Source organism: Mandrillus leucophaeus, unplaced genomic scaffold, assembly GCF_000951045.1.
Source record: "Mandrillus leucophaeus isolate KB7577 unplaced genomic scaffold, Mleu.le_1.0 Scaffold550, whole genome shotgun sequence".
Lineage (NCBI taxonomy): Eukaryota > Metazoa > Chordata > Mammalia > Primates > Cercopithecidae > Mandrillus > Mandrillus leucophaeus.
Window position 1 is genome coordinate 993,476 of NW_012105920.1, and position 24,891 is coordinate 1,018,366.

The 24,891-nt window shown below is 41.7% G+C and overlaps 2 protein-coding genes across 4 annotated transcripts in view; one reads left to right on the top strand and one right to left on the bottom strand.

The window, feature by feature from the left end:
- Nucleotides 1-2,075: 2,075 nt before the first annotated feature.
- MIXL1 (Mix paired-like homeobox) lies at nt 2,076-5,486 on the top strand. 2 transcript variants are annotated; one of them, XM_011997970.1, is made up of 2 exons: nt 2,076-2,532; nt 3,919-5,486. In XM_011997970.1, the coding sequence occupies exons 1-2, from the start codon at nt 2,140-2,142 to the stop codon at nt 4,246-4,248; spliced, it is 723 nt and encodes a 240-aa protein (XP_011853360.1). In that variant the 5' UTR covers nt 2,076-2,139; the 3' UTR covers nt 4,249-5,486. The 2 variants fall into 2 exon arrangements, with proteins under 2 accessions (XP_011853360.1, XP_011853361.1); XM_011997971.1 differs by having other exon boundaries at nt 3,943-5,486.
- Nucleotides 5,487-10,030: 4,544 nt separating this feature from the next.
- Nucleotides 10,031-24,891, bottom strand: part of LIN9 (lin-9 DREAM MuvB core complex component) — an 88,052-nt gene continuing 73,191 nt past the window's right edge. For both annotated transcript variants that reach the window (XM_011997972.1, XM_011997973.1), the window contains 4 exons: nt 17,530-17,655; nt 12,225-12,404; nt 11,977-12,074; nt 10,031-11,489 (listed from right to left, as the gene is read on the bottom strand). In XM_011997972.1, coding sequence (XP_011853362.1) covers nt 11,384-11,489; nt 11,977-12,074; nt 12,225-12,404; nt 17,530-17,655 — 510 coding nt within the window. In that variant the 3' untranslated portion in view covers nt 10,031-11,383. The remainder of the gene's footprint in view (nt 11,490-11,976; nt 12,075-12,224; nt 12,405-17,529; nt 17,656-24,891) is intronic.

Below are 24,891 nucleotides of genomic sequence, written 5' to 3' on the forward strand. Positions count from 1 at the left end.
CTGGGTCCCCTCACAAGTGAGCAGATGGCGGCAGAGGACCGAGGCCTGGACGGAGGACCCAGGGGAAGGTAGTGGATTTCCACACGGTGGGCTGGAGAATTCCTATGACACCTAGCTCCTGGGCAGAGTTTCTGGGCTGCTCAAGCCATCTCTGGCTCTTAAGCTTCAGCTGGCGGCCAGCAGCCAGCAAACCTCCAGTGTCCTCCTGGGGCTGGCCTCCTGGTCCCTGTAGCTACATGCAGTAATGCATCCATCACTGCAGCCTACAAATAGGAACCTGAGGGGCCCAATGTGCCTGAAAGATGACAACCCCCGAGACTGGAGTGGGGCCAGGCTTCATCGTCCTCCCCAGGGAGACAGAGGAGCTCCATGTAACCATGGGAGTCATGCCTCGAGGTCAGCTTGGCACACAGGCTCTATAGTTATTTGGGCCTCTGTGTAGATTGTGGCATATCTCCTGATCTGTGAAGTTGGAATAGGAATAACACACACAAAGCCTGGCCTGGCACAGTGACACTTCACACATTTTTTTTGAAATAGTGAATGAATGAGCATAGAGAAATATTCCTGAACTCGTGTTCCCAGCATGAAAACCTCAATGAACTGGCAAAGGAATAAAAGAGAAAGAAAAGAAGGGGAAAGAAAGGAGAAGGGGTGGAAGGAAGATGGAAGAGCAGACGGTAAGCGTATCAGCTGCCCAGAGGGGCCTCAGGGGCTGCACAGGACACAGTCCCTGCCAACCCCACCCCTTACCCCAGCCAGGAGAGAATCAAGCCCAAAATTCTTCTCTGCAGCAGCTCCGAGAATACTTTCTGCTTTGCCACGTGGAATGTCCACGCTGGATAGAAAGATCCAAGATCTTCTGAGACTATTGACCTTCCAGAATGCAGACAGGACGGGGATTGTGCCCTGAAAGATCCTCCCAAGAAAGATCTCCCTTTGAGTCCGCCACAGTGAGTGAATCCCGGTGAAATCGGCGCTGAGGTGCTGGGAGCAAGAAGACCTGGGCCTCTATGCTCCTCTCTTGAGTTCTTGCACTGTGGTGGGGCAGTTCCCATAGTGGATCATGGGTTTCTCTTTCAGTAAGGGGAACTCGGTGACAACCAATTCGACAGACATTCACTAAGGGCCTAGCACCGCGCCTCACGCAGAATAGGTGTACAGAGTAGACACTTGATAAACTCAGAAAGGGAGACGTGGGTTCCTGCTTGCTAAGACTTTATAATCTAGCAGGGGAAACAGAGAAACCATAACCATAGCACAAAGTAGAGAAAATGGGAGCTTTCAGAGCCCCAAGGGGCAGAGGAAAGAATGACGATTCAGAGCGCGTGGAAACTTCATGAGGTGGCTTTCATCTCCTCCCATCCAATAGATGGGTCTTGTGCATTGTTGAGTAGCTCCAGAAAGGCCAAACTGCTCATCTCCTCTGCTAATGGGGCACGTTGCCAGCCCCGTCCTACCTAGGGTATCTTTATCGGTGGGCCCATGTTCATTCCGGCCAAACCCCCCTACTCCCCCCACCCATTTAATCAGGAGGAATGTACTGCCCCCTGGATCCCTTTATCTTCACCCCCCTCCCCGCTTGGATTCAGGATGTGTTAGGGAGGCTTGCAGAAGACAGGGGCCGGGCTGTTTGACCAACCTGGTACAGGGTCTAGCACATAGCAGGGGTGGTAAATAAATAGCTTTGATGAGAACAGACGGGACCAGGGCAAGGCACAAGGCCCGGGCCATGTAAGGCACAGGCCAAGCAAGGCCCTTCCGCTGTTCTTAGCTGGGATCTGACCCGGAGAAGAGAGTTCTGTCGCCTGCGGTCCGCGCACCCGGGCCCCTCCGGGCTGCCCTCCCGGGCAAACCGTCCTTCGGGAATGTGGATTGCGCCGGCGGGGCGGGTGGGCGGGGAAGGACACGGAGGGGGCCGGGACCCAAGTTCACGCCTCCCTCCTGCATCCCGCGGCCGGCGGAAGCGATTATCCCCGGCGTCTGGCGGGGCCGGGGCGGGCTCGCACCCCGAGGAGACACGGGCCTCCCCGCGCCCACCTTTGATCGCGCCGCGCCGCGCCGCCTTCCCCGCCCCCGGCCCGGGAGGGTATAAGTGGAGCCCGCGCCCCTCCGGGCGGCGCGCTGGGCTCCTGAGCGATGGCCGCAGCCGAGTCCAGTGAGCTCCAGTTCGCCGAGGGCGCCGCGTTCCCAGCGTACCGGGCTCCCCACCCCGGCGGGGCGCTCCTACCGCCCCCGAGTCCTGCCGCAGCCCTGCTCCCCGCACCACCCGCGGGCCCCGGCCCAGCGCCCTTCGCTAGCTTCCTCGGCCGGGATCCCGGGCCGGCCCCGCCGCCCCCCGCCAGCCTGGGCTCGCCTGCGCCCCCCAAAGGCGCGGCCGCCCAGTCCGCGTCGCAGCGCCGCAAGCGCACGTCTTTCAGCGCAGAGCAGCTGCAGCTGCTGGAGCTCGTGTTCCGCCGGACCCGGTACCCCGACATCCACCTGCGCGAGCGCCTGGCCGCGCTCACCCTGCTCCCCGAGTCGAGGATCCAGGTGAGGGCCCGCCGCGTTCGCAGGTGCGCCCTGGAGCGGAGGCGCTGCGGCGTCGAGGTCTGGACTCTGGGCTCCTGAGGCTACACCCCGGGACGTTGCAGGCAAGGTGCTTCCCCTGAGGCTCTGTGTCCTAGACTGAAATAGGGCGTGATATCGGCACCTGCTGCACAGGGTGATTGTGGGACTTACGTGAAATAATTCAGGCCTGCACTGAACGATTTCTAACTCTCATTATTAAATATAACAAGGGCTCCTAGGAGATTAGCCGGTCCCTTGAAATGGCCAAAAAATAATTCCCAGCAGGAAGATAAGAAGTTTTATACTTTTTCCTTATCCAGGAAGAAGACACAGATGAGGGGCAGTTGGGGTTTTCCTCTGGCTTTGAGTGTGAGAATGGTAGCTGAGAGCGGGGAGGGCTGGCTTGCCAAGTTACCCCCTATGCTACTTTCTTGGCAAGTGTTACGTTTTGGGATTAGATTTGAAAGGATGTAGCGAATTGAGGTAAAGCGAGAAGCACCTGGAACTTGTTGTCAGTTTGAAAAATCCAGTCCAAGGTGTGTTTATTTTTATTTATTAATTATTTATTTGAGACGGAGTTTCGCTCTTGTTGCCCAGGTCGCCCAGGTTGGAGTGCAATGGCGCGATCTTGGCTCACTGCAACCTCAGCCTCCCGGGCTCAAGCGATTCTCTTGCCTCAGCCTTCCGAGTAGCTGAGATTACAGGCGCCAGCCATCACGCCCAGCTAATTTTTGTATTTTTAGTAGAGACGGGGTTTCATCATGTTGGTCAGGTTGGTTTCGAATTCCTGACCTCAGGTGATCCACCCGCTTTAGCCTCTCTTATTATCTAAAGTAATGTAGATCAAAATCTTAGAGTTGGTAGGGAGAAGCCTGCCTTTTTGTCTGTCTGTAGCCCCTTGGTCGGTGTCCAAGCGCGGTTTTAAGTAGCAGCCCTCATTTAAACACCGGGAGAGTGGACTTGTTTTCTTTGCACCGCTGGCGGTCATACAGCTGTCAGTCTCAACAGCTGGCATGAGCAAAATACCTCCTTGATTAGTCTGACAAGGGAGTATAGACCTTCAAAAACCGATTTTCTTCATAATTTAATGCAGTTTTCTTCTAAGAATTCTAAGGGCTTCCATTTTTGTGACTCCATTTTTCATGAAAATTTCTCTAACTAAAGAACAGATAGAACTAGGCATTATTCCAATATTTGCATCTGGGAATGGGGAGGCAAGGAAAGCCAGGTGCTCTGAACTTCTAACCGTCAACCCAAGTGCTTTATGAAGACAAGACTCTGGAGAGGAAGCCAGGGGATGTTAAACTGGAACTTACTAGTATGAACTGTGAACATAATGTTAGCATAAAAAACTCCAACCAAAAGCAGCTTTTATTTTCTCCCCTCTTCCAGGTATGGTTCCAGAACAGACGTGCCAAGTCCCGGCGTCAGAGTGGGAAATCCTTCCAACCTTTGGCTAGACCGGAGATTATCCTCAACCACTCTGCTCCTGGAACTGAAGCGAAATGTCTGAAGCCCCAGCTGCCTCTTGAGGTGGATGTGAACTGCCTGCCCGATCCAAACGGGGTTGGAGGGGGCATCTCTGACTCTAGCTCCCAAGGTCAGAATTTTGAAACCTGTTCCCCTCTCTCTGAAGACATTGGTTCAAAACTGGACTCATGGGAGGAACACATCTTTTCTGCCTTTGGTAACTTTTGAGGATTCTGGGAGAATTCGGGATAAGCTCTGAGGAGTCATGACTGATAGCCTGGGAGAGACACATCAGCATACTGTCCTTTCTGACTTCCGTGCTAAGGACATGTGCTTGTTAACCTTGATGATGGTTTTGACAGCACCTCTCACATTTGAAAATACCCCACGACTGTCAATGAAGTAATTTTAAGCCCACACTCCCACCCCAGAGTTCCGGCATTCATTTTTACCTGTGTTCTCTCCAAGCCTGCACATTCCACTTGGTCTGCATCCCTGTGCCTTCTTGCCAGGCCTGTTCTTCGTTTTTGGACTGGTTGTTCAGAACTCATTATTTTCTTCACAAGAATGCCTCAGCTTGACTCAGTTTCCCCTTGTGCTTGATAGCTGCCATTTTCTCCTGGTCCCTCCAAGGCTTATAATCTTAAACTCACTCTACCCCCCATCTCTTCAACCCTCATCCTAGGTTTATTACTTTTTAAAATCGGGCCTGTTATCTTCGCGTTCAACCATAGCTCCAATGACTCTGCATGCAGATTATTTTGACAGCGCCCCCCCACTGCCTCTAGCTTCTCAACTACTTAAAAAAATTACCATCTGTGGGCCAGGCATGGTGTCTCACTCCTGTAATCTCAGCACTTTGGGAGGCTGAGTGGGTGGATCACCTGAAGTCAGGAGTTCAAGACCAGCCTGGCCAATATGGCGAAACCCCATCTCTACTAAAAATACAAAAATTAGCTGGGCACGGTGGCGGGAGCCTGTAGTCCCAGCTACTCAGGAGGCTGAGGCAGGAGAATCACTTGAGCCTGGGAGGTGGTGGTTGCAGTGTTCTAAGATCGTGCACGCCACTGCACTCCAGCCTGGGAGACTCCCAAAAAAAAAAAAAAAAAAAAAAATTACTCTATGGTTCTGTGGTAACCTCCAGTTGCTACCACATTATAAAAAGCTTTCAGTTATCCTCCCAGATAACTGATACCCTTAGCCTGCAGGACAGCTACGCAAATCTGAAGGTCAACTTTCCACAGCATACATTTTGGTCTTAAGGTCACTCCTTTCAGTTTTGAACCAAATTCATACCTTTCACTTTCAAAACACTCGAGGACTCCCCGCCCGCTTTCTGAAGTCTGAAATTTTCTCTAATCCTGATTTGGCACCTGTTACTTCGATCACTCCAATGTTACCCTTAGCACTTGTTACTGTATTTCCTATGCAACTTTTGTGGATTATTAAATGTCTTTCACAAATGTTTCAATGTAATTTCCATTTAAATGAATTCTTTTAGATAACTCTTAGTACAGTGCTTCACTCCACAATTGCTCAGTACATACTATGTGGCCATGAAAGACATTTCTAAAAGTTTCTGCAAATGTAGTTTTTAGCCAGTAATCGATATTATATCACCAGGCCACTGAGCTGAGAAATTTAATTTGGTTAAAAACATATTTTTGCAGGCTGGGCGCAGTGGCTCACGCCTGTAATCCCAGCACTTTGGGAGGCCGAGGCAGGTGGATCACGAGGTCAGGAGATCGAGACCATCCTGGCTAGCATGGTGAAACCCTGTCTCTACAAAAATACAAAAAACTAGCCGGGTGTGGTGGCGGGTGCCTGTAGTCCCAGCTACTTGGGAGGCTGAGGCAGGAGAATGGCGTGAACCTGGGAGGCGGAGCTTGCAGTGAGCCGAGATCACGCCACTGCACTCCAGCCTGGGCAACAGAGCGAGACTCCGTCTCAAAAAAACAAAAAAAAACCAAAAACATATTTTTGCTTGAATATTTAATAATATTTTATGAGTATTTGGTTTTGGGAGATTTCTCTTTGTAATTTATAATTCTAAATGTATGTAAATAACCATTTCTAAGTCAGTCTAAGATCAATTAAAATATTTTGATATTTTGAGAGTTTTCAAACTCCTTTAGAGTCAAAGGAAATGGTCTGTGTTATGAGGTAACCCATAGGTGAGGTTTCTTTGTAAACTGTGCTTTGAAGTAGGCTCATGGGATGCCATAGCTAGCGAGGGCCAGGACATCATGTCTTGATGATTACTAGAAGAGCCCGAGATTATATATGCCAGATGCCCTAATTTTCAGAGATGTTATTCAAGTGGTTTGTACTTTTCTTTTTTCTTTTTCTGAGATGGAGTTTTGCTCTGTCACCCAGGCTGGAGTGTAGTGGCATAATCTCGGCTCACTGCAACCTCCGCCTCCTGGGTTCAAGCAATTCTCCCTGCCTCAGCCTCCCGAGTGGCTGGGATTACAGGCACCCGTCACCATGCCCAGCTACATTTTGTATTTTTAGTAGAGACAGAGTTTCACCATGTTGGACAGGCTGGTCTTGAACTCCTGACCTCAGGTGATCCGCCTACCTCGGCCTCCCAAAGTGCTGGAATTAGGTGTGAGCCACCGTGCCTGGCCTGTACTTTTCAGGGTAGCAAATCCACCATTTAAAACAACCAAGAGCTGGGCGACAGAGCAAGACTGTGTCAAAAAACACCACCACATACAAAAATTAGCTAGGCGTGGTGGCACATGCCTGTAATCCCAGCTACTCGGGAGGCTGAGACAGGAGAACTGCTTGAACCTGAGAGGTGGAGGTTGCAGTGAGCCAAGATCGCGCCACTGCACTCCAGCCTGGGCAACAAAGCAAGAATCCATCTCAAAAAACGAAAACAACAACAAAAATAACAAAAACCAACCAAGAGTTTCCAAGCACTTATAAGTTTAGGAAAAAAGCAAGCAACCAACCAACCAGGAAGTTGAGCACAGTAGCTCATGCCTGTAATTCCAGCACTTTGGGAGGCTGAAGTGGGAGGCTGTCTGACCCCAGGAGTTTGAGACCAGTCTGGACAACATAGCAAGACCCTGTCTCAAAAAAAAAAAAAAAAAAGCCAGGCACAGTGACTCACACTGTAATCCCAGGACTTTGGGAGGCCGAGGTGGGCAGATCACTTGAGGTCAGGAGTTCAAGACTAGCCTGGTCAACATGGTGAAACCTTGTCTCTACTAAAAATACAAAAATGAGCCGGGCGTGGTGGCAGGAGCCTGTAGTCCCAGCTACTCGGGAGACTGAGGCAGGAGAACTGCTTGAACCCAGGAGGCAGAGGCTGCAGTGAGCCGAGATTGGGTCACTGCACTCCAGCCTGGGTGACAGAGTGAGACTCTGTCTCAAAAAAAAAAAGTCAGGCATGGTGGCATGTGCCTGTGGTCCCAGCTACTCGAGAGGCTGATGTGGGAGGACTGCTTGAGTTCAGGAGTTCAAGGCTGTAGTGACCTATGAGCGTGCCACTGCACTTGGCCTGAGTGACAGAGTGAGACCTTGTCCCTGCCATCCCCCCAACAAAAAGCAGCCAAGAGAACATAGTTGAGGCCTTAGCAGCAAAGTGTACTTCTCAATTCTTTGAAAACTGTTTGAAACCAAAAATGAGCTGATAAACATTAGCTATTAACATTATGCTCAGGGCCCATCCTGGAGGTGCTCAGGAGGTCTCACAATCACATTTAAACTTGTGACATGGCCAAATGACATACTACAAATACATTCACAAAACTGAAAGACATATAACACTTTAAATTATGGTCCACTAAGAATCACACTTATGAAAAAATCTTGTAATTATTGTATTATTGCTTTTATATTGTCTTATGTTGTTTCCCCAGTGAACAACTGTAAAAATCTACAAATATGTAAATCCTGTTGTCACATTTTAAATTGTGGGATCCTCTACGAAGTAGCCTGCAGCTCTCTCAAACTTTCTAAGAGTCCCTAACTGTTAAATGTGTTACAGACATTATCTATTTTATTCTCACACCTACCATGTAAGACAGGGACTAATCTTCCTACTTTAAAGATCAAGAAACTGAATCTAAGTAGCGGTTCACAACTGTACAGCTTATAAATGGCATGGCCAGGACTCAAACTCAGCCCACCCATTAGTCTACCACCACACTCCTATATTGCACTGGTCTTGTTAGTCAGGACTAATGATACTGATGATAAAGTAATGTGATAGGTTTAAAAGCAGTCCCCAAGTCAGAATTTCTACATGCCAGTCATTACTGTCTCATCTTTCAAAGAAATCATCACGGAAGACCTCACTCTTATTCTGATGATATTAATGATGCTTAGACCTTTTTTAAACTCTCATTTGCCCACTCATTACACAAATATTTATTTGTTGCCCATGAACAGGCACTTTACCAGGACCTGGAAATAAATGGTGAACAAAAACAGAAACAGTCCCTCCCCTCATGGAGCAGAGGCCAGTAGGGAGACAAAAGACCTCCAGGAAATATTAATATTAAATTGCAAATGTGACAAGTGCTGGAAGGAGAGAGATATGATCTGGAGACATTATAATAGGAGATGTGTTGTGGTCAAGGAAATCTTCCTTGAACAAGTGATGCTGAAGGTGAGATCTAGAAAATGATCAAGAGTTACCAAGGAAAGGAGAGGGAACGTAGGTACTGCATGTGCCAAGACCCTGTGAAGTAGTGAGCAGATAAAGAAGTTGGGGAGGGAGGCAGATCATGCATGACTTTATAGGTCTTGTAAAAGAGTTTTGAATTTGTCCTGAAAGCCAAATGAAGATTTTAAAAACATTTATAGACAGAGGGATAACATGATTAATTCCGCATTTTAAGATGATCCCTCTGGCTGCATTTGAACAGGGCTGAGTAGATGCTGGGAGATGTTAGAAGACAACTGCAGTGTTCCAGGTCACTGACGATGGCAGCTGGGCTGCAAGTAGTGGTGGTAATGAAGATGGAGAGAGGTGCATGGATTCAAAAATGCTAATGGGCAAATCTTTTTGTAGATTCTCAGTGGTTACGAGTGAATGTGACTTTTGGAACTGGCTTAAAGTAACTCAGAACCAAATCTATATATAAAAAAAGCCATGTATGTGCTTGCATATTTGCTCAATCTGGCTTTGATAGCTTTCTTTAGAGCTCCAGAAGTGTGTTAGGCAGTGGCATATCATTCAAATCAATGTATGGCTGACCCAACATGACTACTTTGAAATACAGATTTCTTCCTCCCTAAGCAGAAATAAAATTCAACTGTATTCTTCAGCACAGTCCCTGCTGTCAACACATGAAGGCACTGAAAGACAAACAGTGCTCAATTAAGTATGTGTAAAATGAGGTACTATTTAAGTGTGACAAGTAAGCCTTAAGAAATATAAGAGAGGCCGGGTGTGGTGGCTCACGCCTGTAATCCCAGCACTTTGGGAGGCTGAGGCGGGTGGAGCACTTGAAGTCAGGAGTCCGAGACCAGCCTGACCAATACGGTGAAACTCTGTTTCTACTAAAAATACAAAAATTAGCTAGGCGTGGCGGCGTGTGCCTGTAATCCCAGCTACTCAGAAGGCTGAGGCGGGAGAATCCCTTGAACCCGGGAGCTGGTGGTTGCGGTGAGCTGAGATTGCACCACTGCACTCTAGCCTGGGTGACAGAGAAAAAAAAAAAAGAATGTAAAAGAAAAAATGCACAAAATACTTACCCAATTCTAGGCAGAATATATTGCAATCAACCTTTCACTAGGTCTATACCAGGCCAAATAACTTACCTGCTTAATACCATACCACTGGATGGTATGGCAATAAATAAAATCCCTATCACTGGATGGTATGGTAATAAATAAAATCCATACCATTGGATGGTATGATACTTCAGAGAGGCTCGGTAATTTGTACTGTTTCCCCTAAAAATATAACTTAATGGAAATTACAAATTCTTCAAAACTTTTTAAACAGAAGGTATGCATATCGACTTGAATTAAATGAAAATATAGAAAATAATTTTCATAGATCAATTTATTTAGAATTACAAATATTAAGAATAGAAGATTTATGCATTTCTTAATTAACATAACAGTTTAGCTAAATATAAACTCTGCACTAAAGTTTTGCAGTGGCACAATACCAACAAAGAATACAGAAGCCTTTTTAAACTATACAAAAATTCCAAATGGAAAATAATCTTGTTTATTATACATTAACATATAAAAAGTCTCATTTTATGAGACATCTAAAGGAATTAAAACCACCTCTACAGCTATATCTTAAACTCCAAATTTGAAAAAAATTTATATTTTGACTTTATAATATTCTATATTAAAACGAAGAAAATTCCAAATACATACTTTTTACAAGATTAACATTTTAGGCAAGGTTTTCCTAAAAAAGAAAAACAACCCAAACAAGCCTTTCTTCTGCATTTCACAGCACTGGTTATTATATTTGTTTTCTTTATAAAATCTTTTTACTTTATAAATTGTGTACTGTTGGATTTTAACCAGTAATCTGGTTTAAAAGTTGTGCAAATAAACAAAAAAAAAAATATGAAAATAGTGTGTTATCAGTCTTTTTTTTTTTTTTTTTAAATAAATCTCATAACAATGCACTTTTGACCTGAACTGACGGGAAGACATGCCAAATCCATTTGCAGAAATTTAGCATTTTGCACCTTTCTTCCTGTTCCTTCATTTTCTTTCAACAAACAGCAAAGGTTTCTTTTATATAAGTTATGATAAATTAAAATATTTATTATTATAAAATGATCTATAGAACCATGTCACATTGCAAGTATATATAACATATACTTGTATAGTCCACATTTCCCATCTATATTTCAGTGGCTTCCTTAAAACTAGGACTTCCCACACCTCATGATGTTATCTTTTGAAGACTGAGATGGTGATCAACTAAATCAAGTGGAGTTGTAATTTTCTGGATGGAATTTCCACACTGCCACCGACATGAACAAAAAGACCAGGTTTCTTCATACTCTCCATTGCAGCAGTTGTCTGCATGTGTTGCGGTGAATTCATGCACATTAAAAAAAATGGTCAATGTATTCTTCCACGAAATTATATTATGTTCAGATATTTCAGTTTAAAAATATTTGTGAATATAAACATATGTAACATAAGCAATGCTACTGCATCAGAATAATAAAAGAAAAATAAATATAATGCTGGTCAGCAATGCTGGTTTAAGAAGCAGTACAGTCTATTAAAATGCCTTATTTGGAGATTTAAATTTCCCTTGTTTTCCAGCAGTTAGGTTATTTGGTGTTGGAAGCCTATATAAAGGAAAAGAACTTCTCAAAAACAATGTCCCGTGCAGTTGGAATAATGAAATCTTTACTCAGTCTCTGTTGGTGTTATTTGCTGCAAAGGCATGTAAGTTTCCCATCTGGCTCAGGCCACTCTGAATATGTGCAACATGGATTTCTACATTATTCTGAAAGCAACTAAAGAAAGAAGAAACATGGTTAACTACTTTATTTCAAAAAATTAAGAAATAATTTTTAAAAAAGGAAGAGCTGAATTTTAGGAAACAGCTATGATAAATCTTAGGGAAGGAATAAATCTCCTATAATACATTAGCCATAATTCTACTTCAGTAGTAGTTGAACAAATATGCTCTAAAGAAGCAAAGGAGCCATGTGGGGCTGGAAGGAGAAGATGAGCCTCTCACTGACTGGGGAAGCTCTACTTCTAAGCTGAACCTCCATGCTAACCCCAAACCTAAATACATCTCTTGATTTCTTTATATACAAAATCCATGTGAAATTTCTATTCTGTCAATAGGCTGGATATAAGTGAAAAGCTCTTAAAAATATATTTAATGGATAATAATATACGAGTACTTCACAAATATGCATAACTCTTAAAACTTGGACAGAAAATCACTATGAACTTCACATTAAAATGATTAGAGTGTACCTAACAAATTACCTGATATTAGAAGCATCTATTGTACTCTTGATATCATTTAATGAGTCTGTAAGTGATTTGAATTCAAAGGAATTCAGGTCTCCACCTTCTGCTAGACACTAAAGGGAAAAAAGTTTCAAAATTTAATTGAATTATAGTTCAAATACAGTCATAAAATACCTGATAGAATCAATTAATTAATTTCTTAGCAACAAGTCAGCATGGGTTGCTTTGTGTCAAATTAAGAAAATATTTTCTCTAAGACTTACCTTAATTTGTAACAAAATAGCTGTAAGCCTGGAAATTAAGTCTGTCAGATTTTCATTTTCCACACAGGGCTGTCCTGTTGAGGAATTTGCATGCCGAACAATTTCCTGTGCTTCTTCCTCACACCTGCGTCTCATATCTGTTGGCTGATCTGCAGGCTGGAGCCCCTGGTCTGGAGCAAGCTGAATACAGATGATTGAAGCATGAGATGCATGTTCAAGAAGCCACGATTATTTCTGTATGTGTTTCTGCCCTCTTTTCAGATTTTAATTTTTATAAAACTAGCATTTAAACTAAAATGGTACTTTTACAAGTTTTTTTCTTTAACAGTTTCGGATTTATTTTCTATTTTTTGTAACTTTTAATTTTGATATAATTTCAAACTTCTAAAAAAAGTTAAAAGAATAAAACAAAGAACTCTTGATAACATTTACTCAGATTCACTGTTTATGTTTTACTACATTTGATCTGCCATTTGATCTCTGTGAATGTATAATTCTTCCCATTAGTAATTTAAGAATAAGTTGCAAACATTGTGCCTCATTACCTCTAATCAATCCAGTTTGTATTTCCTTGGTATTTTTGAAGAGTACGAGCCAATTATTTTGTGTAATATCCCCCAATGTGGGTTTGTCTGTTTCCTTATGATTAGACTGAAGTTACGCATTTTTGGGCAGAAATACTACAAACATGGTGCTGGGTTCTCTGGTATCTTTATTAGAAGGCACGTGATGTTGACCTGTCCCATTACTGGTGATGTTCTCTTTGATCAATTGGTAAGTGTCTGCCAGATTTCCCTACAGTAAAGGATTTCCTTTTTGTAAGTACTAAGTAGTTGTGAAGAGATACTTTGAGGCTATGTAAACATCCTATTTGTCATCAAACTTCTACCTACCAATTTTAGCATCTGTTGATGATTCTTGTCTATATTAATTATTACTATGATGGTTGCAAAATGGTGTTTTTCTCACTCTTAACACTGCTTCTGTATTTATTAGCTGGCATTTTACTACAAAGTAGTTTCCCTTAAAAAATGAATTAGTATGAACCCATACTGATATGACTTTTATTCTATGGGTTATAATCTCTTACTATATTTATTTATTCTGAAGCTCAAATTGTCCCAGATTTGGCCAGTGGGAACCCTGTCAAGCTGGCTCTTTTTGACACGTCCCCATAATTTGGGGGCACATTTTACTTCCTTGGCATAATAAGGTGGGCCAGGCTCATCTTCTTTCTCTGCCCCAGGTCTGGAATCAGTCTCTTTTTCAAGGAGTCCTGCTTTTTAAAATTGGAGAACAGAGTTGAGAGACCAAGATCTGGGTCTAGGTGTGTTCTTTGCTATTAGGGTGTATTGCTTTTGGCCCTCTCAGCAGACATATACACTCACTTATACTTGTATCATAAAGATAAAATAAGCCATGAATTCATACTGATTCCCCCTATTCCCATCTAATGCCACAGGGTTCACTCTAGTCTTCTCCCTCTTCATAACTGCCTTCTTCAACAGTGAGAAACCTGGCTTCCATTATCCTCAAAATTTTTTTTTTTTTTTGAGACAGTCTCACTCTGTTGCCCAGGCTGGAGTGCAGTGGTGTGATCTCAGCTCACTGCAACCTCTGCTTCCCAAGTTCAATATACTTACTTGCTTCTTTGCTGTCCTAGAGTACACAGTAAGAGTTTCAGAACTGCTGCTGGGCGTGGTGGCTCATGCCTGTAATCCCAGTACTTTGGGAGGCCAAGGTGGGTGGATCACCTAAGGTTAGGAGTTCAAGACCAGCCTGGCCAACATGGTGAAACCCCGTCTCTACTAAAAATATAAAAATTAGCTGGGCATGGTGGTACGTGCCTATAATCACAGCTACTGGGGAGGCTGAGGCAGGAGAATCGCTTGAACCTGGAAGGCAGAGGTTGCAGTGAACCGAGATTGCGCCACTGCACTCCAGCCTGGTGGACAAGAGCGAAAATCCATCTCAAAAAAAAGAAAAAAAAAAAAGGGAGAGTGTTTTGGATTTAGGATTTTTTAAAATTTTAGAATATTTGTATTATACTTACTGGTTGAGAATCCCAAATACAAAACTCCAAAATCCGAAATGCTCCAGTGAGCATTTCCTTTGAGTTTCACTTTGGCACTCAAAAAATTTTGGACTTTGAAGCATTTCAGACTTGGGATGCTCAACCTATGCTATGTTCAAGCTATCTGAATCAGTTTTTATCCCCTTCAGTAACAGTAAGTTAATGTCACTCCTTTGAAATATAGTTAGGTTCGTTTATTTCTGTTTGTACTACACTTTAGAGTTTACTTGTATTTGTTGGGGAAACGAACACTCAAAAAAATGTCATTCCTTCTTACTCACCAACTCCTACCCCATTCCCAAATTAGTTTCTAATATATCCTTTCTGTGTTTCCTTTTGAAAAATTAAGCTGATACATATATATAGTATTTCCACTTATTTCCTACTCCAAAGGTAATATACTTTGGAATATGTATGTGTATTTTTGTATTTGCTTTTTGCATCTAATAACACATCCTGGAAATCACTCCATATCAGTAAAGTAGAGAGCTTCCTCTCTTACAGCAGCATAATATTCAATTGTGTGGATGTACCATAAATAGTTTCCTATGTGTGGGCATTTATGTTTATTTCTAACATTTTATAATTACCAATACTGCTTCAATGAATAACTGTATCCTCTAATACTTTTGTAAAATTTAAATTGAAGCACACATAAATACATAAAAGTACACAAATCATGAAGTGTACAGGCTAATGAGTTTTCACAAATCAAACATTCTCAAAAATGAGAAGTCAGCAACTAGATTAGGAACCAGAATACTACCAATGCCCCAGACCCCCTGATAATGCCATCTTCCAGTACCACCTCCCTCAGGGTAACCACCATCCTGACTTCTAGCATCAGAGGTTAGCTTTTCAGTTTTATAAAAATGTAATCATACATTATATATTCTCTTGTGTCTGACTTTATTTGTTCAACGTTGTATTTGTGAGATCCATCCATGGCGCTGAGTTGTAGTTGAGTTCTTTCATTCTCACTGCTGGGTAGCATTTCCATTGTGTAATTATACCATGTTTATCATTCAATTGTAGTACTGATGGGTATTTGGGTAGTTTGTGATTTCTGGCTATAATGAACAGTGATGCTATGAATATTCTAGTATATGTATTTTGGTAAATACATGTTGATGTATCTTTTTGGTATATATTGAGAAGTAGAATTGCTTAGTCATGGTGTACTCTGTGATATGTTCTTTATTACTATAACTTCTATATTGTAGTTCCTTAAGAGTTTTGAGAGGATTACATCACTTTACTTCATTAGGAAAGGAGCCTATCACAAATGGCCTTGGGTACTACAAAAAGATTGATGAGCAACCCGTTTCTGCATGTACCATCGGCTTTGTTATGTGTCATCCTGGACTGCATAGTCTGCATGTCTTGTGAATAGCTGCTAGTCTAGGGGAGAAAATCTATTTACTAATACAATGCATATTGTTATGTGGATGACTGACAACTATTAGGAAAATAAGCCAACTGTTTAAAAATCTGATACTGCTGGGTGCAGTGGCTCACGCCTATAATCCTAGCACTTTGGGAGGCTGAAGCAGGCAGATCACCTGAGGTCGGGAGTTTGAGACCAGCCTCACCAACATGGAGAAACCCCGTCTCTACTAAAAATATACAATTAGCTGGGTATGGTAACGCATGCCTGTAATCCCAGCTACTTGGGAGGCTGAGGCAGGAGAATCATTTGAACCCGGGGGGCGGAGGTTGCAGTGGGCCAAGACTGTGCCACTGCACTCCAGCCTGGGCAACAAGGGTGAACCTCTGTCTCAAAAAAAAAAAAAAAAAAAAAATCTGATATCACGGCTGGGCATGGTGGTTCACGTCTGTAATCCCAGCACTTTGGGAGGCCGAGGAGGGCGGATCACTTAAGGTCAGGAGTTTGAGACCAGCCTGGCCTATAATATGGTAAAACTCCATCTCTACTAAAAATACAAACAAATTAGCCATGGTGGTGCACAGCTGTAGTCCCAGCTACTCAGGAGGCTGAGGCAGGAGAATCACTTGAATCTGGGAGGCAGAGGTTCCAGTGAGCTGAGATTGTGCCATTGCACTCCAGCCTGGGCAAGAGAGTAAGACTCCGTCTCAAAACAAACAAACGAAAAAAGAATCTGATATCACAAACAGAGATGGCTTTCCTGGAAACACACAACCTCAAAGTATGCAAATGCAGGAGCATTTTAAACTCACCTGAATCATTTTAATTCTTACTCTGTAATAGGAAACTCAATTGTTGAACCACTCTCATATAATCACACGTGAATGAAAATTCACAAATAACCCTGTTATCTATGTATTTGAAATTCAAGAATTCATAGTTCTAATGCTAATTTAAGGTTTAAAAGAGAAGGCAACAAAATTGTATAGCCAGCATGATCAGAACTTTATGAGAAAAAGCATGTATTGTTTAAAACAAAACAAAACACCAAAAAAGACTAAGGAGAAATAGACCAAAATTTGCTCTTTGGGGCTGGGCACAGTGGCTCACGCCTATATCTCAGTACTTTGGAAGGCCAAGTTAGGAGGATCGCTTGAGCCCACGAGTTTGAGACCAGCCTGGGCAACATAGTGAGGCCCCGGTCTTGAATAAAAGGATACAGGGGTCTGGGTTTGGTGGCTCACGCCTATATCTCAGTACTTTGGAAGGCCAAGTTAGGAGGATCGCTTGAGCCCACGAGTTTGAGACCAGCCTGGGCAACATAGCAAGACTTCATCTCTACAAAAATAAACTGGGCATGTTGTGCACCTGTGGTTCCAGCTACTCAGGAGGCTGAGGTTGGGGGATAGCTTGAGCCTGGGGAAGTTGAGGCTGTAGTTCACCAAGATTGCAAGACTGTACCACTGTACTCCAGCCTGGTCAACAGAGCAAGACCCTGTCTCAAAAAAAAAAAAAAAAGAAAGAGAGAGAGAAAGAAAAAGAAACAACAACAAAATTTGGTCTCTGGGGTAGTGGAATTAAGAATAACTAGTTTTCTGGATTTTTCCAAAGTTTTTTGGAGGGCCTTATTTGTATCTTGAACCAAAAAATTCAAAATTGACAGCTTTCTATGTATAAAGCACTCTTCAACACTGATGCTGGGAGGAGTAAGAAACTTCATATAATACAGTTTTGCTAAAGGACTTTATGAAGATATTGGCTTGGTATGGATTTTCTAAAGTGTGAAGGTAAAAGGATTAAGCTTTAAATAAAAATATGGAGGGAAATCTATACATATCACTTACCTCATAGCAATACTGTTGAACTTTATGCAAAACTTTGTTTAGGTCCTTGTTCAGCTGTTCAAGCTCTAGAACAATTGTTGCATATCTCCGCTGAAATTCAATGCTGATGGGCATGGAATATGATTTCTGAGAAGAGAGAAAAATCAGATCGTGGTAAGAGTTTGTTTTTTAGCAATGCAATTTCAATGATCTAAAAGATTTGACTTATCTAAAAAGCAAACTAAAGGTTATTAAATTTGTTCTAATTGTTATAGTTCTTGTCTGTGATAATGGTATTGTTATTCAGGAGACTGTCCTTGTTCATTGGAGCACCATGATGTCTGCCATTTGCTTTTTTGAAAAGGAGATCTTCTATAGAGATAAATTAAACGGAGCAAAATGTTAATTGATAAACATGTATGCGATGTTCGTTATATTCATCTTTCAACTTTTTCATAGGATCGTTAGTTGTTAAATCGTATGTCCTCATTTGAAGCATTCTAGTTATTTGAACCAATTGATGCCGTACCTGGAATCAATTCAGTATGGCATAATGGTTTAAGAGCATGGGTGTTAGAATCAGATTATATATGTTCAAATTCCACCTCTATCACCATCTAGCTGTGTGATGTTAAGGAATTTCCTTAATCTCTCTGTGCCTCATGCTCCTCAACTGCAAAATGGGGATTATAAGAATATCTATCTAGTGAGGTTGTTGCAAAGATTAAATGAGATAATACATGCTAGCACAGTGCCTCCCACATAGAAAATGCTCAATGAATATTAACTTTTTATTGTGTCATCATTCCATATATGCTCCTTACCAAGGAGCATTATCAAATTATCCATTAACCAAAGTTAATGGACTTCAACGCCATTTCCTTCCCTCTCTTCACAGTACTTCCAATAAATTATACTCTCCATTTCATTCCTGCTAAAAATGCTGGCAATGAAACCTCTCTAGTCAAGGAAAATTTAACCACATTTCTTTTTTCAGAGGATTTCTGAAAAAGCACATTGTCATGTACTAAGGAAGCAAAATTGCTCCTTTTAATAAGTATAGGTAGGGAAAGAAAACTTTCCTAGACATAGGGAGGAACTACTTTATATAGATTCCAAATCACAGAATTATAGACTGAGCTAACAGAAACCTCAGAGATCATCTAGTTAAGCCATACCATTTTACAGCGGAGAAAACTGAGGACTAGAAAAGTTAAATGACTTAACAGCACACACTATTAATGATGTGTTGATTACTTAATGATGACAACAACAGATATACTAAATACAGCTGACTAATGTGCCATGCACTAAGTGTGGTTTTGTTGTTGTTTTGGGGATGGCATCTTGCTATGTTGCCCAGGCTAGACTCGAACTCCTGGCCTGAAGCAATCCTCCTGCTTCAGCCTCCCAAGTAGCTGCGACTATAGGCATGTGCCACCACACCCAGCTTGTTCTAAGTTTTTTTTTTTTTTTTTTGAGACAGGGTTTCACTCCCATCACCTAGGCTGGAGTGTAATGATGTGATCTCTGCTCACTACAACCTCTGCCTCCTGAGCTCAAGCAATCCTTTTGCCTCATCCTCTCGAGTAGGTGGGACTACAGGCACCAGCCACCACACCTGGCTAATTTTTGTATTTTTAGTGGAGATGGGGTTTCACCATGTTGGCCAGGCTGGTCTCAAACTCTGACCTCAAGTGATCCACCTGCCTTGGCCTCCCTAAGTGCTGGGATTACAGGCGTGAGCCACTGCGCCTGGCTTGTTTTGTTGTTTAGAGACAGGGTCTCACTCTGTTGCCCAGGCAGGACTGCAGTGCAGCCTCAAACTCCTGGACTCAAGGGATCCTCCTGTCTCAGCCTCCCAAGTAGCTTGGACTACACGCATGTGCCACTATCCCTGGCTAATGTTCTAAGTGTTTTTAAAGGATTTCATTGAATCCTCACAATAACCCTATGAGAAAGATATTATTGCTTATTGTCTCCCTTTTACATATGAGGCCCATGTACCACAGCCAGTAATTGGTAACCTTGTGGGATCTGAAGCCAGTTTGCATCACTTAGAATTTCTCTGCTACTATGGATCTGAAGCAGTAAAAGAGAAAGAGGGGAGGGAATGCCACAGTGGGAGTAGGGAAGGGATAAGTTCCACATAGGCCTGGAATCATATCCAGGACATCCTACTTTTAGTTTACCATTGGTGCTTCCTGAATTGCTTCCTCTTCGTAAACCTCAGTTTTTGTGAAGTTAAAACCATTGGATCATCTGAAAGATTTTCTATAAGAAGGCAGGGATAATGCAGGACATGCTGAATTTAATTTCATTTCCTTGTTGGGAATTGGGGGTTACTGAGGACATAGTGTAATGTAAATTATAACTAAGTATTTGATCAAGCCTCTTCTCGGGGATAAGTGTATACTTTTGCAGACTCAGAACTAGTTAATCAAAATCAAAATCATTAAAAGCTCTGTATCTCTTAGAGCGAAATTGAGGGTGTCAAGCCTCTATCTTCATCTTTCGTGTTCAACATTTTAATGAATTAAAGATGTACAAAGGGTTTACATATACAGCATTACATCAAAATGTACGAAACTGGGAGATGGCTAATGCATTACAAAATGGGGTGATGTAACTAATGAACCATAAAAAAAAACCCTCCAAAACTAAACAGATATATACTTCCCATCAAAATTATCATCTGGTTATACCTCCAACTTCTAAAAATATTTTTGATCCCCCGTTTTTGAAGCTGTTCTCAAAGTCTTTATCTTTTTGAATATCCCCCAATGATGGAAACAATTTCCCTTATCTTCTTAAACATCTAAATAATGAAGGGTTAATATAGAAGAATAAATGTAGAAGAATGACCAAACCAATTTTGAAAGAGAAAGACAAATGGAGGTACTTGTACTGGTAGTTATCAAACAGTGTGGTATTGACATGGGAGACAAATACACCAATGGGAGAGAATGGTGGCCAGTCTTTATACTAAATTCCAACATATATGTATATGTATGCCTGGCACACATGCTTGTGTTTGAATATATGTATATTAATGTTTGGAAATTTCATATATAATAAAGCTGGCCTTTCAAATCAGTGGGAAAGGATGAACTATTAATAAATTGGGACAATTATATATTTGAGGAAAAAAGTTAGGTCTTTACACTCAAATCATTCACAAAATTTTAGGATGTACTGAAGGTCTAAATATTAAAAGAAACTATAAAAGTATCATGAGAAGACAGGAGAGTATGTTTATGAATAAGAGGGAGAGAAGCTATTTTAAACAAGTTACAAAAACCAAAACCAGGAAAAGGAACAGGCTGATATACAGCTGACCCTCAGATAACACAGGTTTGAATGGTGCAGGTCCACTTACATTACTTACATGCAGATTTTTAAAAAATTAATTTTTGTAACGGCCCACCAGATTGTATACATGCACTTTTTCAAAAGTTACACTGGTGTGCCTGCTTCTCCTGCCTTCCCTTCCATCTCCTCTACCTCTTCTGCCTCTGCCACCCCTGAGACAGCAAAACCAACCCCTCCACTTCCTCCTCCTCCTCAGCCTACTCAACGTGAAGATGACAAGGATGAAAACCTTTATGATCTACTCCCACTTAATGAATAGTGAATATGTTGTCTTTACCTTATGATTTTCTTAGTAACATTTCCTTTTCTCTAGCTTACTTTATGTAAGGATACAGTATATAATGCATATATAAGATATGTGCTCATCTACTATTTAGGTTATCAGTAAAGTTCCTGGTCAACAGTAGGCTATTAGTAGTTAAGTTTTGGGGGAGTCAAAAGCTGTATGTGGATTTTTGACTGCTGGCGGGGGTTGCATCCCTAACCTCCACGTTGTTTGAAGGTCAACTGTATTTGACTACATCAAAATTTAAATTTTCTGTACTATAGTAACATGAGAAACAAATAATTTTGTTAACATTAATAGCCAATTAACACACAAAAAGATGCTTAATTCCACTAGTAGCCTTAGAAATACAAAATAAAACAATGACATTTATATTTCACCTATCAGACTGCTAACAATTTAAAGATCTTCTAACACTAGGATTGAAGAGAGTGACCTATATTTACTGATACTATAGAGTGAAAAGCAGAATGTTACATAGTATAAAATTTATTTAAAAATGTCTACCCTTGGCCAGGCGTGGTGGCTCAGGCCTGTAATCCCTGCACTTTGGGAGGCCAAGGCGGGCAGATCACTTGAGGTCAGGAGTTTGAGACCAGCCTGGCCGACATGGTGAAACCCTATCTCTACCAAAAATACACAAAATTAGCTGGGCGTGGTGGTGCGTGCCTGTAATCCCAGCTACTTGGGAGGCTGAGGCAGGAGAATCGCTTGAACCCAGAAGGTGGAGGTTGCAGTAAGCCAAGATTACACGACTGCTCTCCAGCCTAAGCAACAGAGCGAGACTCCATCTCAAAAAAAAAAAGGTCCCCTCCTCAAAAAAACCCAAAAGTATATATTGTTTAGGTATTTATACATAGAAAATAAATACAAAGAAAGAAAAACATACATCAAACTCAATAAGAATGGAAAATTTTTAAGAAAAGTACATTCATTTTATACACACACACACAAAATTAAAATTATTATTATTATTTTTTGAGATGGAGTCTTGCTGTGTCGCCCAGGCTGGGGTGCAGTGGCACAATTTTGGCTTACTGCAACCTCCACCTCCAAGGTTCAAGTGATTCTCCTGCCTCAGCCTCCTGAGCAGCTGGGGTTACAGGTGCGGGCTACTGCGCCAGAATAATTTTTGTATTTTTACTAGAGGCAGAGTTTTACCATGTTGGCCAGGCTGATCTCGAACTCCTGGCCTCAAGTGATCCACCCACCTCAGCCTCCCAAAGTGCTGGGATTACAAGCATAAGCCACCGTGCCTGGCCTAAAAATAACTTTTGGAGGCCGAGGCGGGTGGATCACTTGAGGCCAGGAGTTAAAGTAACAGCCTGGCCAACATGGTGAAACCCCATCTCTACCAAAAATACAAAAAACTAGCCAGGCATAGTGGCGCATGCCTGTAATCCCAGCTACTCGGGAGACTGAGGCAGGAGAATCGCTTGAACCTGGGAGGCAGAGATTGCAGTGAGCCGAGATCGTGCCTCTCCACTCCAGCCTGGGTGACAAAGCGAGACTCCGTCTCAAAAAGTAAATACATAAATAAAATAAAAACAAGTCAAAAATATGACATTCAATTAGGCCTGCATGAATAAGGTGAGGCATTTGAACCATTAGAAATAACTAATACATTCTGATAAAAAAAACCAGGTATGATCACAAAGTAATGAAAGATTTTCTTGTGTGGCTTACAGGTTCATGTTGAAGGCAGTCTGTAAACATATAAGCTTATAGGGGACAAGATGGAAAATACTAGATTTAGCAGTTCAAGATCAAGGGTATGGATTTATTTGACTAGTCCTCTACAGATGTTCGTTTAAGCATGTACAATTTTTTTGCTATTACAAACAATGCTGTGATGAACATCCTTGTATGCACATCTTCGGAATGGTACTCTAAAAGTAAAATTTCTGGCCCATCATTATGGCCAAGCTGCCTTCCAAAAAGACTTCAATTAACTTATATTCCCACCTAGAGTGTATAAATGTGCTCACTTCTTCACCCATTCGCTAATGCTTTATTTGGAACATTTACAAATCTGATGGGAAGACTAGTAATATTTAGTCTGAATAAGAATAGAAGATGGTAGAAATGTAGGTTGTCTTCAAATAATTTACTTTTTTCTTTTGTTTTACATGCACAGATTGTGTAATGATCAAGTCAAGAGTATTTGGGTATTACCTTGAGAAACAAGGGAGCTTGCAATGTACCTTAATACTACTAACAATAAAGTTGGAGATATAACCAGATGATAATTTTGAAGGGGATTATATATCCATATATCCGTTTTGTTTTAGAGTTTCTTCATGGTCCATTAGTCACATCACTCTATTTTGTAACATGTTAGCTATCTCTCAACTCTACCTTTTTTTTTTTTGAGATGGAATCTCACTCTGTCACCCAGGTTGGAGTGCAGTGGCATGATCTCAGCTCACTGTAACCTCCACCTCCTGGGTTCAAGTGATTCTTCTGCTTCAGTCTCCCGAGTAGCTAGGATTATAGGCGTGTGCCAACACGCCTGGCTACTTTTTGTATTTTTAGTAGAGACAGGGTTTCACCATGTTGGCCAGGCTGGTCTCCAACTCCTAACCTGAAGTGATCTGCCCACCTCAGCCTCCCAAAGTGCTGGGATTACAGGCATGAGCCACCATGCCCAGCTATTTTGTACATTTTTATGTATACTGTATATGAAAACCCTTTGTACATTTTTAAGTGATTCATTACAATATTGAACACAAAAGATGTAGAGACTCTAATACTCTCAAAAAAAATTCTCTGTAGGAGATACTGAGTATTTAATAATTTTGATTAACTAGTTGAGTCTGCAAAAGTATACATGTATCCCCAAGAAGAGGCTTGATCAAATGCTTAGTTATGATTTATGTTACCCTATGTCTTCGGTAACCCCCAATTCCCATTTGAAAAGATAATCCCAATCTGAAAGACAAATACCTCATATTCTTACTCATGTGGGAGCTAAAAAAACATGAATTCATGGAGATAGAGAGTAGAATGATAGATAACAGAGGGTGGGAGGGAGAGTATTACCCAAAATACTCTGACTTGATCATTACACAATCTATGTATGTAAATACTCAAGGTAATACCATTATCTCTATGTGACTAAAATATTTAAAATCCTATTTTGAAATACACATTTTTGCTAACTATAGTCACTCTAGTCTGCTATCAAACATTAGAACTTACTTATTCTGTTTGAAACTATTCAACAACCTCTCTTCATTTCCTCCTCATACACTCTGGTTTCTATCACTCTACTCTCCATCTCCATGACTTCAAGTTTTTTTTTAGTTCTCACATGAGTAAGAATATGAGGTATTTGTTTTTCTTTGCCTGGGTTATTGCACTTAAAATAACGACCTTCAGTTTCATACAGGTTGCTGCAAATGACAGGATTTCATTATTTCCTATGGCGGAATAGTATTCTATTTCTTGATCCATTTATCCATTGATGGACACTTAGGCTGATTGCACTTCTTTGCTATTGTAAATAGTGCTATTATAAACATGTGAATACAGGCATCCCTTTGATATACCGATTTTCTTTTCCTTTGGATAGACACCCAGTACTGGGACTGCTGGATCGTATGGTGGTTCTTAGTTGAGAAATCTCCATATGTTGTACATAGTGATTGTACTAATTTGTATTCCCACCAACAGTATGTAAGAGGTCCCTTTTCTCCACATCCTTGCCAGCATCAGTTATTTTT